Genomic DNA, 16927 nt, shown 5'->3' on the forward strand with positions numbered 1-16927 from the left:
CACTAATAAGCTAACAGTTAATAAGCTAACAGTTAGAAAAATGTTTGACTCTGGGGTGTATATCTGCAAAATTAGCTAGAAGATTGCATGCTAACAGTAACAAGCTAACAGTTAGCATGTGTCAAGTAACACAATATTTGACTCTGAGGTGTATACCTGCAAAATTATTTAATAAGGTAGCATTTCAACACTAATAAGCTAACAGTTAACATGTGAGAAGTAACAAAATATTTGACATGGAGGTCTATACCTGCAAAATTTGCTAAAAAGGTAGTATTTTAACACTAACAAGCTAAAAGTTAGCATGTGTCAAGTAACAAAATGTTTGACTCTAAGGTGTATACCTGCAAAATTAATTAAAAAGGTAGCATGTTAACACTAATAAGCTAACAGTTAGCATGTGTCAAGTAACAAAATGTTTGACTCGGGTGTATACCTGCAAAATGATTTAAAAAGGTAGCATTTCAACACTAATAAGCTAACATTTAGCATGTGTCAAGTAACAAAATGTTTGACTGTGGGGTGTATACCTGCAAAATTTGCTAAAAAGGTGGCATTTCAACACTAATAAGCTAACAGTTAGCATGTGTGAAGTAACAACATATTTGACACGGGGGCTATACCTGCAACATTATTTAAAAAGGTAGCATTTCAACACTAATAAGCTAACAGTTAATAAGCTAATAGTTAGAAAAATGTTTGACTCTGGGGTGTATATCTGCAAAATTAGCTAGAAGATTGCATGCTAACAGTAACAAGCTAACAGTTAGCATGTGTCGAGTAACACAATATTTGACTCTGAGGTGTATACCTGCAAAATTATTTAAAAAGGTAGCATTTCAACACTAATAAGCTAACAGTTAACATGTGTGAAGTAACAAAATATTTGACACAGAGGTCTATACCTGCAAAATTTGCTAAAAAGGTAGTATTTTAACACTAACAAGCTAAAAGTTAGCATGTGTCAAGTAACAAAATGTTTCACTCGGGTGTATACCTGCAAAACGATTTAAAAAGGTAGCATTTCAACACTAATAAGCTAACATTTAGCATGTGTCAAGTAACAAAATATGTGACTGTGGGGTGTATACCTTCAAAATTTGCTAAAAAGGTAGCATTTCAACACTAATAAGCCAACAGTTAGCATGTGTGAAGAAACAAGATATTGACACGGGGGTGCATACCTGCAAAATTAGCTAAAAAGGTAGCATGTTAACACTAACAAGCTAACAGTTAGCATGTGTCAAGTAACAAACTGTTTGACTCGGGTGTATACCTGCAAAATTATTTAAAATGGTAGCATTTCAACACTAATAAGCTAACAGTTAGCATGTGTGAAGTAACAAAATATTTGACTCTGGGGTGTATGTATACCTGCAAAATTAGCTAAAAAGGTAGCATGTTATCACTAACAAGCTAACAGTTAGCATGTGTCAAGTAACAAAATGTGTGACTCTGAGGTGTATACCTGCAAAACGATTTAAAAAGGTAGCATTTCAACACTAATAAGCTAACATTTAGCATGTGTCAAGTAACAAAATATGTGACTGTGGGGTGTATACTTTCAAAATTTGCTAAAAAGGTAGCATTTCAACACTAATAAGCCAACAGTTAGCATGTGTGAAGAAACAAGATATTGACACGGGGGTGCATACCTGCAAAATTAGCTAAAAAGGTAGCATGTTAACACTAACAAGCTAACAGTTAGCATGTGTCAAGTAACAAAATGTTTGACTCTGGGGTGTATACCTGCAAAATTATTTAAAATGGTAGCATTTCAACACTAATAAGCTAACAGTTAGCATGTGTGAAGTAACAAAATATTTGACTCTGGGGTGTATGTATACCTGCAAAATTAGCTAAAAAGGTAGCATGTTATCACTAACAAGCTAACAGTTAGCATGTGTCAAGTAACAAAATGTGTGACTCTGAGGTGTATACCTGCAAAAGTAGCTAGAAAGGTTGCATGCTAACACTAGCATGCTGAGGTGCGTTAATGCTTAGCTCAGCTGTTCAGGGGTTCTGCCCAAAAAGCATCAGTTCATTCTGGTTCCGGTCCGGCAGCACACCATGGCGTCTCGACACGGCAACTCCAGGAGGATCGAGGGACTGGACAAGAACGTGTGGTCAGTAAGCCGCGCTCCACCCTCGGCGACTCGGTAGCAACTTGCCCTCCCTTGCAGGGTGGCCTTCACCTCGCTGGCGGCCGACCCGTCCGTGGTTAACCTGGGCCAAGGCTTTCCGGACGTGGAGCTGCCGCCGTACATCAAGGAGGCGCTGGTGGAGGCGGTGTCGGTGGACAAGATGAACCAGTACACCCGGGGCTTCGTGAGTAGGCACACCCAACGCCAAACTGTGGTCGAAATCGCTTTGTTTGCCGCAAATAGTTTGATTTGAAATGTAATACTCAGGAGTTTGTATCGAGAACTGTTGTGAGAACTTAAAGGCCTACTGAAAGCCACTACTAGCGACCACGCAGTCTGATAGTTTATATATCAATGATGAAATCTTAACATTGCAACACATGCCAATACGGCCGGGTTAGTTTACTAAAGTGCAATTTTAAATTTGGCGCGGAATATCCTGCTGAAAACATCTCGGTATGATGACGTCAGCGCGTGACGTCACGGATTGTAGAGGACATTTTGGGACAGCATGGTGGCCAGCTATTAAGTCGTCTGTTTTCATCGCAAAATTCCACTGTATTCTGGACATCTGTGTTGGTGAATCTTTTGCAATTTGTTCAATGAACAATGGAGACAGCAAAGAAGAAAGCTGTAGGTGGGAAGCGGTGTATTGCGGCAGGTGTTGTGCCGGATAACGCACCCCCGCCGTAGAATGCACCCCTTAACTGTTGTGCCGGATAACACAGTCGGTGTTTCATTGTTTACATTCCCGAAAGATGACAAGTCAAGCTTTACCATTGGCCTGTGGAGAACTGGGACAACAGAGACTCTTACCAGGAGGACTTTGAGTTGGATGCGCAGACGCGGTACCGTGAGTACGCATGCAGCTGCGGCTTCCAAACATTTGATCGCTTGCCCGTACGTGCGTGCCGCTATGTGCCTGTCATGTACGTAACTTTGGGGAAATATATGTGCTGTATGAACTTTGGGGAGGTGAATGGTACTTTGGGCTGTGGGATTGAGTGTGTTGTGCAGGTGTTTGAGTTGTATTGGCGGGTTACATGGACGGGAGGGGGGAGGTGTTTGTTATGCGGGATTAATTTGTGGCATATTAAATATAAGCCTGGTTGTGTTGTGGCTAATAGAGTATATATATGTCTTGTGTTTATTTACTGTTTTAGTCATTCCCAGCTGAATATCAGGTCCCACCCGCCTCTCACAGCATCTGAATTGCTCCCACTGCCCTCTAGTCCTTCACTCTCACTTTCCTCATCCACAAATCTTTCATCCTCGCTCAAATGAATGGGGAAATCGTCGCTTTCTCGATCTGAATCGCTCTCGCTGCTGGTGGCCATGATTGTAAACAATGTGCAGATGTGAGGAGCTCCAAAACCTGTGACGTCACGCTACTCGTCTGCTACTTCCGCTACAGGCAAGGCTTTTTTATCAGCCACCAAAAGTTGATCGTCAATGTTCTCTACTAAATCCTTTCAGCAATATTATGGCAATATCGCAAAATGATCAAGTATGACACATAGAATGGACCTGCTATCCCCGTTTAAATAAGAACATCGCATTTCAGTAGGCCTTTAAAAGCCATTTTTAACAACACCTCTAGCACTGGCTGGCCAGCGTCGACACAAGCGGTTGTCAACATAACTGACACCAAAACTTGCCGTCGTGTATTGGAAACTATTACATCAAGTAGTCAAACAAAATTGTCTTTTACGTTCGATATGGAATGCGTTATTCTTGATTCTCTGAATACAAGGTGGGAGGGAGGGAGTAAGCTCAGTCTGGAGGGGGGAGAGAGCACAAGACACAATTCAGTGGAAAAGCACCGGGCCATCCAGGCCTGAAATGTAATACTCCAGGAGTTTGAATAGAGAACTGTTGTCAACATATAAGTGAAACGGATCTTTTAAGTTCTCACGACACCTCTAGCACTTGCTGGCCAGCATCGACACAAGCGGTTGTCAACATAACGGACACCGAAAATTGCCGTCGTGTTTTGAAAACTATTACATCCAGTAGTCAAACAAAATTGTCTTACAAGTAGGGAAGGAATGTGTTATTCTTGATACTCTGAATACAAGGTGGGGGGGAGGGAGTAAGCTCAGTCTGGAGGGGGGAGAGAGCACAAGACACAACTCAGTGGAAAGCAACCTTTAACAAATTTATTTTCATAGTAATTTGTTAAAGTTAAAGTTTGATTTGAAATGTAATACTCCAGTAGTTTGTATCGAGAACTGTTGTGAGAACCTAAAAGCCACTTTTAACAACACCTCTAGCACTGGCTGGCCGGCGTCGACACAAGCGGTTGTTAAAATAACTGAAACTGAAACTTGCCGTTGTATATTGGAAACTATTACATCAAGTAGTCAAACAAAATCATCTTTCAAGTAGGGAAGGAATGCGTTATTCTTGATACTCTGAATACAAGGTGGGAGGGAGGGAGTAAGCTCAGTCTGGAGGGGGGAGAGAGCACAAGACACAACTCAGTGGAAAGCAACCGTTAACACATTTATTTTCATAGTAATTTGTTAAAGTTAAAGTTTGATTTGAAACGAAATACTCAGGAGTTTGTATCAAGAACTGTTGTGAGAACCTAAAAGCCACTTTTAACAACACCTCTAGCACTGGCTGTTGTCAACATAACTGACACCGAAACTTGCCTTCGTGTTTTGGAAACTATTACATCAAATAGTCAAACAAAATTGTCTTTTACCTTCGATATGGAATGCGTTATTCTTGATACTCTGAATACAAGGTGGGAGGGAGGGAGTAAGCTCAGTCTGGAGGGGGTAGAGAGCACAAGACACAACTCAGTGGAAAGCACCGGGCCATCAAGACAATGTTAACCGGAATGAAGAAGAGTCTTTCCCTGGTCAGAATGTGCTTTTCATAGTAATACTACAGTTTGTCATTGACATATTTACATTTTGACATATTTTATATTTATTTATGACTTTATCTAAAACGTGGTAGCACAGTAGACCTAAGTATCTGCTAAAAACAAGGCTTCTTTGAACAAGTGTGTTTCATATTTTTAGCCACTGTATCATTAAACACAGTTTGAACAGTCACACGGTGTTTGAATATAGTACTATAAAACACTGTACTTTCCCGCAGTTAGAGAATCACTGCTGTAAAAAATAAGTCAAATTGGTGATTAGGTATTTTTATTCAGATTATTGTTTACATCTGATATTTTATACAATAACACCTCAGGCTGCTAGTTTCATTGGCTCTGTGATGCAGATGGTACTTTATAAAACTGCATTAAAATGTAAAAAATCCGCACGATTTTAACTTAAAATGCCTTTTAAAAAGAAAACATTTTTTATTTTTATTTTTTTCCTTATTTTTTTTTTTTCGGTCAGTGGTCAACAAAATAAACAAACAGTTGTACATTCATAAATTGAAAATGTTGCAGAGTAAAAGGGTTTAGGCTGAAGTTGAACACTTATTGCGCCTAACCCTATAAACCAGGGGTGCTCACACTTTTTCTGCAGGCGAGCTACTTTTCAATTGACCAAGTCGTGGGGATCTACATCATTCATATATATAATTTATATTTATTTATTTATGAAATATATGTTTTTGTTAACAAGTTAAAGGTGTTTAATGATAATGCAAGCATGTTTAACACGTATAGTTAATATTGTTAATAAGTTAAAGGTGGTTAAAGATAATACAAGCCGTAGTTAATATTGTTAACAAGTTAAAGGTGTTTAATGATAATGCAAGCATGTTTAACACATATAGTTAATATTGTTAACAAGTTAAAGGTGTTTAATGATAATGCAAGCATGTTTAACACATATAGTTAATATTGTTAATAAGTTAAAAGTGTTTAAAGATAATTCAAGCATGTTTAACACATATAGATTCATTTCTTTCATGAAGACAAGAATATAAGTTAAAAGTGTTTAAAGATAATACAAGCATGTTTAACACATATAGATTCCTTTCTTTCATGAAGACAAGAATATAAGTTGGTGTATTACCTGATTGTGATGACTTGCATTGATTGGAATGCTGATAATGTCCGCATTTTCGAATGGAGGAGAAAAAAAGTCCTCCTTTCTGTCCAATACCACATGAAAGTGGTTGGTTTTTGGCATCTTATTTATCCAGCTTCCGTACTCCTTTGTATACACTTTACAAGAAATACATTGTCGGCAAACTCCGTAGCTTGCTAGCTTGTGCACGCCAGCTTTCTGAGACTCTTATTTTGTTAGCGCAGGCAGGATGAAGCAGAGCTTTTATTGTGCAACTGTGCAGTCGGTCTTTGGAGTTTTGACGACAGGTACGGCGCCAGAGTCTGTTGAAATAAAGTGTTTCTCGCCTTCCTGTCGGTAATTTTAATGAGCTGGCAGCAGCCAGCGTCATCTCAGAAGACCCTCGGGTGCCGTGAATGTCAATCAAGTGACATCATAGTGAAGATTTATGATCGCTCATTTTTAGGACTATTTTTTTAATGCCTGGCTGGCGATCGACCGGTAGCTCGCGATCGACGTAATGAGCACCCCTGATGTAGTTATTTGAATGACTCTTACCATATGTTACGTTAACATACCAGTTGGTTATTTATGCCTCATATAACGTACACTTATTCAGCCTGTTGTTCACTATTCTTGATTTATTTTAAATTGCCTTTCAAATGTCTATTCTTGCTGTTGGCTTTTATCAAATACATTTCCCCCGACTTATACTCCAGTGCGACTTATATATGTTTTTTTCCTTCTTTATTGTGCATTTTCGGCCGGTGCGACTTATACTCCGGAGCGACTTATACTCCAAAAAAACGGAGTATAAGTCGCACCTGCCGAAAATGCATAATAAAGAAGGAAAAAAACATATATAAATCGCACTGGAGCCCGGCTAATCTATGAAAAAAACTGCGACTTATAGTCCGAAAAATACGGTACTTTTTAAGCTCCTTCTTATGTTTGCTTTCTGGAAGACAGCTGAACCTCTGAGGTCATAGGGACTCTCCCTGTGTTTGAACCTCTCCTGTAGACACCCAAGCAGCATGTGGTTATGAGCTTTATACGTCACAATAGCAGTGTTGAGGTCAACAAGATCGTGCAGTTTTAATGTTTTTAATTTAACAAACAGAGCATTGGTATGGTCATGATAATCTGCATAATTTACAATTCTAATGGCTTCCTTTTGAAGTAAGAATATATAGTTGATGTTTGATTTGTAATTGGTACCCCAGATTTCAACACAATAATTAAGATAAGGGAGTACGAAAGAATTATATAACATTTTAAGAGACTTTTGATTTACAGAGTTTTTAATTTTATGTAACATAGCAATGATTTTTGCCATCTTTGTCTTGCGTACCGTATTTTTTGGAGTATAAGTCGCTCCGGAGTATAAATCGCACCGGCCGAAAATGCACAATAAAGAAGGAAAAAACCATATATAAGGCGCACTGGAGTATAAGTCGGGGGAAATGTATTTGATAAAAGCCAACAGCAAGAATAGACATTTGAAAGGCAATTTAAAATAAATCAAGAATAGTGAACAACAGGCTGAATAAGTGTACGTTATAAGAGGCATAAATAACCAACTGGTATGTTAACGTAACATATTATGGTAAGAGTCATTCAAATAACTACATCAGGGGTGCTCATTACGTCGATCGCGAGCTACCGGTCGATCGTGGAGGGTGTGTCAGTCGATCACCAGCCAGGCATTAAAAAAATAGTCCTAAAAATGAGCGATCATAAATCTTCACTATGACGTCACTTTCGTCACTTGATTGACATTCACGGCACCCGAGGGTCTTCTGAGATGACGCTGGCTGCTGCCAACTCATTAAAATTACCGACAGGAAGGCGAGAAACACTTTATTTCAACAGACTCTGGCGCCGTACCTGTCGTCAAAACTCTAAAGACCGACTGCACAGTTGCACAATAAAAGCTCTGCTTCATCCTGCCTGCGCTAACAAAATAAGAGTCTCAGAAAGCTGGCGTGCACACGCTAGCAAGCTACGGAGTTTGCCGACAATGTATTTCTTGTAAAGTGTATACAAAGGAGTACGGAAGCTGGACAAATAAGATGCCAAAAACCAACCACTTTCATGTGGTATTGGACAGAAAGGAGGACTTTTTTTCTCCTCCATTCGAAAATGCGGACGTTATCAGCACCACTGTCTGATTCCTATCACTGCGAGTCATCAGAATCAGGTAATACACCAACTTATATTCTTGTCTTCATGAAAGAAAGGAATCTATATGTGTTAAACATGCTTGTATTATCTTTAAACACCTTTAACTTATTAACAATATTAACGATATGTGTTAAACAAGCTTGTATTATCTTTAAACACCTTTAACTTATTAACAATATTAACTATATGTGTTAAACATGCTTGCATTATCTTTAAACACCTTTAACTTATTAACAATATTAACTATATGTATTAAACATACTTGTATTTTCATTAAACACCTTTAATTTATTAACAATATTAACTATGTGTTAAACATGCTTGTATTATCATTAAACACCTTTAACTTGTTAACAAAAACATCCATCCATCCATCCATCTTCTTCCGCTTATCCGAGGTCGGGTCGCGGGGGCAGCAGCCTAAGCAGGGAAGCCCAGACTTCCCTCTCCCCAGCCACTTCGTCCAGCTCCTCCCGGGGGATCCCGAGGCGTTCCCAGGCCAGCCGGGAGACATAGTCTTCCCAACGTGTCCTGGGTCTTCCTCGTGGCCTCCTACCGGTCGGACATGCCCTAAACACCTCCTTAGGGAGGCGCTCGGGTGGCATCCTGACCAGATGCCCGAACCACCTCATCTGGCTCCTCTCGATGTGGAGGAGCAACGGCTTTACTTTGAGCTCCCCCCGGATGACAGAGCTTCTCACCCTATCTCTAAGGTAGAGCCCCGCCACCCGGCGGAGGAAACTCATTTCGGCCGCTTGTACCCGTGATCTTGTCCTTTCGGTCATAACCCAAAGCTCATGACCATAGGTGAGGATGGGAACGTAGATCGACCAGTAAATTGAGAGCTTTGCCTTCCGGCTCAGCTCCTTCTTCACCACAACGGACCGATACAGCGTCCGCATTACTGAAGACGCCGCACCGATCCGCCTGTCGATCTCACGATCCACTCTTCCCTCACTCGTGAACAAGACTCCGAGGTACTTGAACTCCTCCACTTGGGGCAAGATCTCCTCCCCAACCCGGAGATGGCACTCCACCCTTTTCCGGGTGAGAACCATGGACTAGGACTTGGAGGTGCTGATTCTCATCCCAGTCGCTTCACACTCAGCTGCGAACCGATCCAGTGAGAGCTGAAGATCCTGGCCAGATGAAGCCATCAGGACCAAATCATCTGCAAAAAGCAGAGACCTAATCCTGCAGCCACCAAACCGGATCCCCTCAACGCCTTGACTGCGCCTAGAAATTCTGTCCATAAAAGTTATGAACAGAATCGGTGACAAAGGGCAGCCTTGGCGGAGTCCAACCCTCACCGGAAACGTGTCCGACTTACTGCCGGCAATGCGAACCAAGCTCTGACACTGATCATACAGGGAGTGGACCGCCACAATCAGACAGTCCGAAACCCCATACTCTCTGAGCACTCCCCACAGGACTTCCCGAGGGACACGGTCGAATGCCTTCTCCAAGTCCACAAAGCACATGTAGACTGGTTGGGCAAACTCCCATGCACCCTCAAGGACCCTGCCGAGAGTATAGAGCTGGTCCACAGTTCCACGACCAGGACGAAAACCACACTGTTCCTCCTGAATCCGAGGTTCGACTATCCGGCGTAGCCTCCTCTCCAGTACACCTGAATAGACCTTACCGGGAAGGCTGAGGAGTGTGATCCCACGATAGTTAGAACACACCCTCCGGTTCCCCTTTTTAAAGAGAGGAACCACCACCCCGGTCTGCCAATCCAGAGGTACTGCCCCCGATGTCCACGCGATGCTGCAGAGTCTTGTCAACCAAGACAGCCCTACAGCATCCAGAGCCTTAAGGAACTCCGGGCGGATCTCATCCACCCCCGGGGCCTTGCCACCGAGGAGCCTTTTAACTACCTCAGCAACCTCAGCCTCAGAAATAGGAGAGCCCACCACAGATTCCCCAGGCACTGCTTCCTCATAGGAAGACGTGTTGGTGGGATTGAGGAGGTCTTCGAAGTATTCCCTCCACCGATCCACAACTTCCGCAGTCGAGGTCAGCAGAACACCATCCGCACCATACACGGTGTTGGTAGTGCACTGCTTCCCCTTCCTGAGGCGGCGGATGGTGGTCCAGAATCGCTTCGAAGCCGTCCGGAAGTCGTTTTCCATGGCTTCCCCGAACTCCTCCCATGTCCGAGTTTTTGCCTCCGCGACTGCTGAAGCCGCACACCGCTTGGCCTGTCGGTACCTGTCCGCTGCCTCAGGAGTCCCATGAGCCAAAAGAACCCGATAGGACTCCTTCTTCAGCTTGACGGCATCCCTCACCGCCGGTGTCCACCAACGGGTTCTAGGATTACCGCCACGACAGGCACCAACTACCTTGCGGCCACAGCTCCAATCAGCCGCCTCGACAATAGAGGTGCGGAACATGGTCCACTCGGACTCAATGTCCAGCACCTCCCTCGTGACATGTTCCAAGTTCTTCCGGAGGTGGGAATTGAAACTCTCTCTGACAGGAGACTCTGCCAGACGTTCCCAGCAAACCCTCACAATGCGTTTGGGCCTGCCAGGTCTGTCCGGCATCCTCCCCCACCATCGCAGCCAACTCACCACCAGGTGGTGATCGGTAGAAAGCTCCGCCCCTCTCTTCACCCGAGTGTCCAAAACATGAGGCCGCAAATCCGATGACACAACTACAAAGTCGATCATAGAACTGCGGCCTAGGGTGTCCTGGTGCCAAGTGCACATATGGACACCCTTATGCTTGAACATGGTGTTCGTTATGGACAATCCGTGACGGGCACAAAAGTCCAATAACAAAACACCACTTGGGTTCAGATCCGGGCGGCCATTCTTCCCAATCACGCCTCTCCAGGTTTCACTGTCGTTGCCAATATGAGCGTTGAAGTCCCCCAGTAAAACGAGGGAATCACCCGGGGGAGCACTCTCAAGTACTCCCTCGAGTGAATCCAAAAAGGGTGTGTACTCTGAGCTGCTGTTTGGCGCGTAAGCGCAAACAACAGTCAGGACCCGTCCCCCCACCCGAAGGCGGAGGGAAGCTACCCTCTCGTCCACCGGGTTGAACTCCAACGTGCAGGCTCTGAGCCGGGGGGCAACAAGAATTGCCACCCCAGCCCGTCGCCTCTCACTGCTGGCAACGCCAGAGTGGAAGAGAGTCCAGCCCCTCTCGAGAGAACTGGTTCCAGAGCCCTTGCTGTGCGTCGAGGTGAGTCTGACTATATCCAACCGGAACTTCTCTACCTCGCGCACTAGCTCAGGCTCCTTCCCCCCCAGCGAGGTGACGTTCCACGTCCCAAGAGCTAGCTTCTGTAGCCGAGGATCGGACCGCCAAGTGCCCTACCTTCGGCTACCGCCCAGCTCACATTGCACCCGACCTCTATGGCCCCTGCTATGGGTGGTGAGCCCATTGGAGGGGGGACCCACATTGCCTCTTCGGGCTGTGCCCGGCCGGGCCCCATGGGGACAGGCCCGGCCACCAGGCGCTCGCCATCGTGCCCCAACTCCGGGCCTGGCTCCGGAGGGGGGCCCCGGTGACCCGCGTCCGGGCGAGGGAAATCTGAGTCTCGGTTCTTGCATTTCCATAGAAGTCTTCGAGCTGCTCTTTGTCTGATCCCTCACCTAGGACCTGTTTGTCTTGGGAGACCCTACCAGGGGGCATGGAAGCCCCCGGACAACATAGCTCCTAGGATCATTGGGACACGCAAACTCCTCTACCACGTTAAGGTGGCAGCTCAGAGAGTTCATAACAAAAACATATATTTCATAAATAAGTAAATATACATTTTATATATGAATTAGGGATGTCCCGATCCAGGTTTTTGCACTTCCGATCCGATACCGATATAGTTTTTGCATTTCCGATCCGATACCGATAGTGACCGATACTGGCCTATCCGAGCATGTATTAAAGTTTAAAGTTATTTAGCCTACTTAGTTGTCAGAATCATGTTGAAAAGGGTTTTAGTACTCTTGATAACAACTAGCCAGCTGAATTAGGGGAGTTTGAATAATACAAGAAACTGACCTGTTTATTCAAGGATAAACACAAAATAGACAAAATTATACATGACAAACAGAAATGGCATCATTGAACTAGGGCTGGGCGATATGGCCTTTTTTTTAATATTGCGATATTTTAAGGCCATATTGTGATACACGATATATATCTCGATATTTTGCCTTAGCCTTGAATGAAGACTTGATGCATATAATCACAGCAGTATGATGATTCTGTGTGTTTTGATTGATTGATTGAGACTTTTATTAGTAGGTTGCACAGTGAAGTACATATTCCGTACAATTGACCACTAAATGGTAACACCCCAATAAGTTTTTCCACTTGTTTAAGTCGGGGTCCACTTAAATTGATTCATGATACAGATATATACTATCAGATATATACTATCATCATAATAGTCATCACACAAGATAATCACATTGAATTATTTACATTATTTATAATCCAGGGTGTGGAGGGGGGCGCCGGATGTAAGTGTCAAAAAGACAGCCAAAAGAGTTTGATATGAGAATAAATCTAAAGTTAAAATATAGGGTAGAAATGCACCCATTTGCAGGAAATGTAGTCTTGATTTTCAACATTTTCTTTCAAGGCTTGCATGTCTACATTAAAACATTCTTCTTCATACTGCATTAATATATGCTACTTTTAAACTTTCATGCAGAGAAGGAAATCACAACTAAAAAAATCACTAATTTTTTCATACGGTGTTGATGTGGAAATTTTTGCCTCGGCATTTTGATGGTGTGGGCGTGTGGCACCAAATGGAGATAAGCGTCTCGACAGACGTCACAATATTTGAACAATGATGACGAAAACTGTTTTCTCTGTCGTGTCCGTGTGTCGAAAATTGTTATGCGCTTATTTTTTTATTTGATTTTGTGCGTGGCATAGATTTGCCGTGCGCAGAGGACGTTTGAGCAGGTGCGCACCTTAGCGGCTGCGCTAGCATCACAGCTAACGTTAGCCATGCTGCTACCTCTCTGCTGGGAGAGGACGTATACGTATGTGACGTGTGTAAGAAGGTGCGCTTGCTGTCTGTGGAGGGAGACACAGGAAAGAGTGAGAAGAGCCTGTCATGTAATGCCAGCAGCTAAAAGCAACTGCGTGAGAATCCATAGACCTGTGGATGTGTTGAAGGTGTGCTGGAAAATGCGTAACGGAAATAGGGAGCAGCAGAAAAGTGGAATGTATTATTTAAATCGGTGCGTTGGAAAACACGGACCGGAGTTTTTTTTAAACTGGATCTGGATCGGCATTTTCCCATGCCTTGCCGATACGCATTTTTTGGCAAATATCGGCGATCCGATCCAAATATCGGATTGGGACATCCCTATTTTGACCTGAAGAGGGCAGGGGCGGTATAAAGAAGAAAAAAAAATCTGCATCCCGGAGACGCACGGACTTCCGGAAATGTTTGTCCTTTCTGGTTTCAATGCATAAAAAGACACAAAAAGTGTGTTAACGCCAACAGTGGGTCAACATAAACAGAATTAAACTACATTTCAATGAAAGTTTCTCATTGTCATCCCATTGGGTTGAGTTTTTTCTTGCCCTGATGTGGGATCTGAGCCCAGGATGTCGTTGTGGCTTGTGCAGCCCTTTGAGACACTCATGATTTAGGGCTATATAAGTCAACATTGATTGATTGATTGATTGATTGAAATTTTAGGGGTGCTCAAAAAAATCAATCCACATTTTTTGATTTTAAATTGATTTTAAATCGATTCTCAAAAATTATGAAAGGAAGGGGGAAAAAAATATAAACTATAAAAAATGTTTGCAATTTTTTGGTAAAGAATGAAGTTTTGGATTAAAAACAAAAAAACCACTATCGATAGTATTTTTTTAATTTTTCTGATTGATACTGTTGCTTTTATTAGTTTCTGTTTTTTAGTATTGTATTTAATAAGTAATGTATTTGTATGTCTTCTCAATTGCTTTGTAAATGTATACCCCAAATATTGTAAAGATGAGATGGTGTAGTAGTTAGATTAACAATGAATTTCTTGCAAGTATTATTATCACTGGAGGACGAGGAATAGCTAAACATGCTTCACTACACACCGTAGGAGGATACAATAGCTCACCGGCGTCACAATGTAAACAAACGCCATGGGTGGATCTACACCTGACATCCACTGTAATGATACCAAGTACAAGAGCGTATCTAGGCGATACTACAATGATTACATCGATATTTTTTATCGTCAAAAAATCTTTTTTCAAAATTCACATTATGTTTATAAAGTCAGTAAATACGTCCCTGGACACATGAGGACTTTGAATATGACCAATGTATGATCCTGTAACTACTTGGTATCGGATCGATACCTAAATGTGTGGTATCATCCAAAACTAATGTCAAGTATCAAAGAAGAGAAGAATAAGTGATTATTACATTTTAACAGAAGTGTAGATAGAACATGTTGAAAGAGAAAATAAGCAGATATTAACAGTAAATGAACAAGTAGATTAATAATCAATTTTTTACAGTTTGTCCCTCATAATGTGTACAAAATAATAGGTGTATAAATGACACAATATGTTACTGCATAGACTAATTAGGAGTCTTTGTTTGTTTACTTACTACTAAAAGACAAGTTGTCTAGTATGTTCAACATTTTATTTAAGGACTAAATTACAATAATAAACATATATTTCATGTACCCTAAGAGTTGTTGTTAAAATAAAGACAATAATGACATTTGTTGTGGTCCCTTTATATACAAAAATATCAAAATACATTTTGCGTTTTGGACCCGTTGTTCCTCCCAGGGAATTCAAGTCACAAGTCGCTCCCAAGCTCTTTACGACACTTAAAGCTGAGTAGAAAAACCACAATATATTTGCAAAGCTTTGCATATATACATTAAGACCAGTCCAGCATAGAACATTCAATCGCGCCGCTAAGATGGTCTGCCCCCCCCGACAAAACCCTCTTCCCTCTTAAGTCTCCCTTCCTCCCACCCTGGCAGTCATGTCTCTCTAGCCAAAACACATGCCCATTATCTCTATTTCTACATTCCTCACTCGAGGTTAAGCACACAGTCTTGCAGACAACCAAAAGACCACAATTGGAAGAAAAACACTAGCTGTTTTGTAATATAATTATGAAATAAAAAGAAGTAACACTTAAATTCGGATATATGTAAATATCTGCCTCCGACAGTACCGGTACCAAAGTGTTGATATGGGATCAACCTTAGTATATTCATTTTGGACGTAACAAAGGAGTAATCAAATAAAAAGAGAGTGATGTGTTCCAAACGCGTGTATAGTTACAATGTTTACATCCTAACATGTCCGAAAAGGAGTAGGAAGAAGCAGAGTAAATGGTGAGGTGCCCAAGGACCCCCGCATCTGCTAAATGTGCTAGAAAAGAGGAGTGGACCTACAATGGAGTGTTGTGTCGCCATGTAAAGAAAGGTAAGGTGTGCATCTCGTCCACAGGGACACCCCGCTTTGGTGAAGGCGCTCTCCCAGGTGTACGGGAAGGTGCAGGGGCGCCATATTGACCCCATGAAAGAAGTCCTGGTCACCGTCGGAGGGTACGGCTCCTTGTTCTGCACCATGCAGGGTCTGGTGGACCCGGGGGACGAGGTGAGAGTCTTCCTCCCGCCCCAGGTTCTACCAGTCACCACGGTCTTCCTCCCTCCAGGTGATCGTCATAGAACCTTTCTTTGACTGCTACGTGCCCATGGTCCGCATGGCCGGCGCCACGCCCGTCCTGGTCTCGCTACGCCCGGTAAGCACGCCCTCGCGCTTTGAAATCCCCCGCCTCGGCCTGAAGGCGAACTCTGTGGCAGAAACCGGGGAGGAAAACCGCCTCCAGCGCCGACTGGTTCCTGGACCCCGAGGAGCTGGCCGGTAAATTCACCTCCAAAACCAAGGCCATCATCGTCAACACCCCGCACAACCCCGTGGGGAAGGTACGTGCGGCGACACGCCACACCTGAAGCGGTCCTGAAGTGTGGACCTCCCTCCCGCAGGTGTTCACCAGAGAGGAGCTGCAGGTGATCGCTGACTTGTGCCTCAAACACGACACGCTGTGCTTCAGTGACGAGGTCTACGAGTGGATCGTCTACCGCGGGTGCCAGCACCTGAAAATGGGTTTGTCACTGTAGTAGGCTCCGTCTTTTTGCACGATACGTAGGATACATGGTGATAATGCTTCAGTCGGCAAATTTGACAAGCCAACAAACTCGTAGCATTCGAGAAATAGATAAACATGCTACACGACGCATTGCTAACCACTAAGCTAGAACACAAAAAACATTCATTATTTTCAAAAATGTATTAAAAAAATAAATTTTTCAATGAGAAAAAGGCGTTTGGTCGAAAAAGTTGCATGTAAGCGTATGCCTCCTACGGCTAGTTGCAGGTAAGCGTGCGCCTCCTACGGCTAGTCGCAGGTAAGCATGCGCCTCCTACGGCTAGTTGCAGGTAAGCGTGCGCCTCCTACGGCTAGTTGCAGGTAAGCGTGCGCCTCCTACGGCTAGTCGCAGGTAAGCATGCGCCTCCTACGGCTAGTTGCAGTTAAGCGTGCGCCTCCTACAACTAGTTGCAGGTAAGCGTGCGCCTCCTACGGCTAGTTGCAGGTAAGCG

At 43.2% G+C, this 16927-nt stretch overlaps 1 protein-coding gene across 2 annotated transcripts in view; it reads left to right on the forward strand.

The window, feature by feature from the left end:
- The window catches only part of LOC133617502 (kynurenine--oxoglutarate transaminase 3-like), a 37789-nt gene that overhangs the window by 5981 nt on the left and 14881 nt on the right, over nt 1–16927 (forward strand). The window contains exons 3-8 of one of the 2 annotated variants that reach the window (XM_061977458.2): nt 2065–2126; nt 2184–2328; nt 15773–15922; nt 15981–16067; nt 16129–16251; nt 16312–16432. In XM_061977458.2, coding sequence (XP_061833442.1) covers nt 2065–2126; nt 2184–2328; nt 15773–15922; nt 15981–16067; nt 16129–16251; nt 16312–16432 — 688 coding nt within the window. Of the gene's footprint in view, nt 1–2064; nt 2127–2183; nt 2333–15772; nt 15923–15980; nt 16068–16128; nt 16252–16311; nt 16433–16927 lie in introns of those variants that run through there. The other variant, XM_061977459.2, reaches the window with a different exon arrangement.

This window comes from Nerophis lumbriciformis, linkage group LG18, assembly GCF_033978685.3.
Source record: "Nerophis lumbriciformis linkage group LG18, RoL_Nlum_v2.1, whole genome shotgun sequence".
NCBI classification, from domain to species: domain Eukaryota; kingdom Metazoa; phylum Chordata; class Actinopteri; order Syngnathiformes; family Syngnathidae; genus Nerophis; species Nerophis lumbriciformis.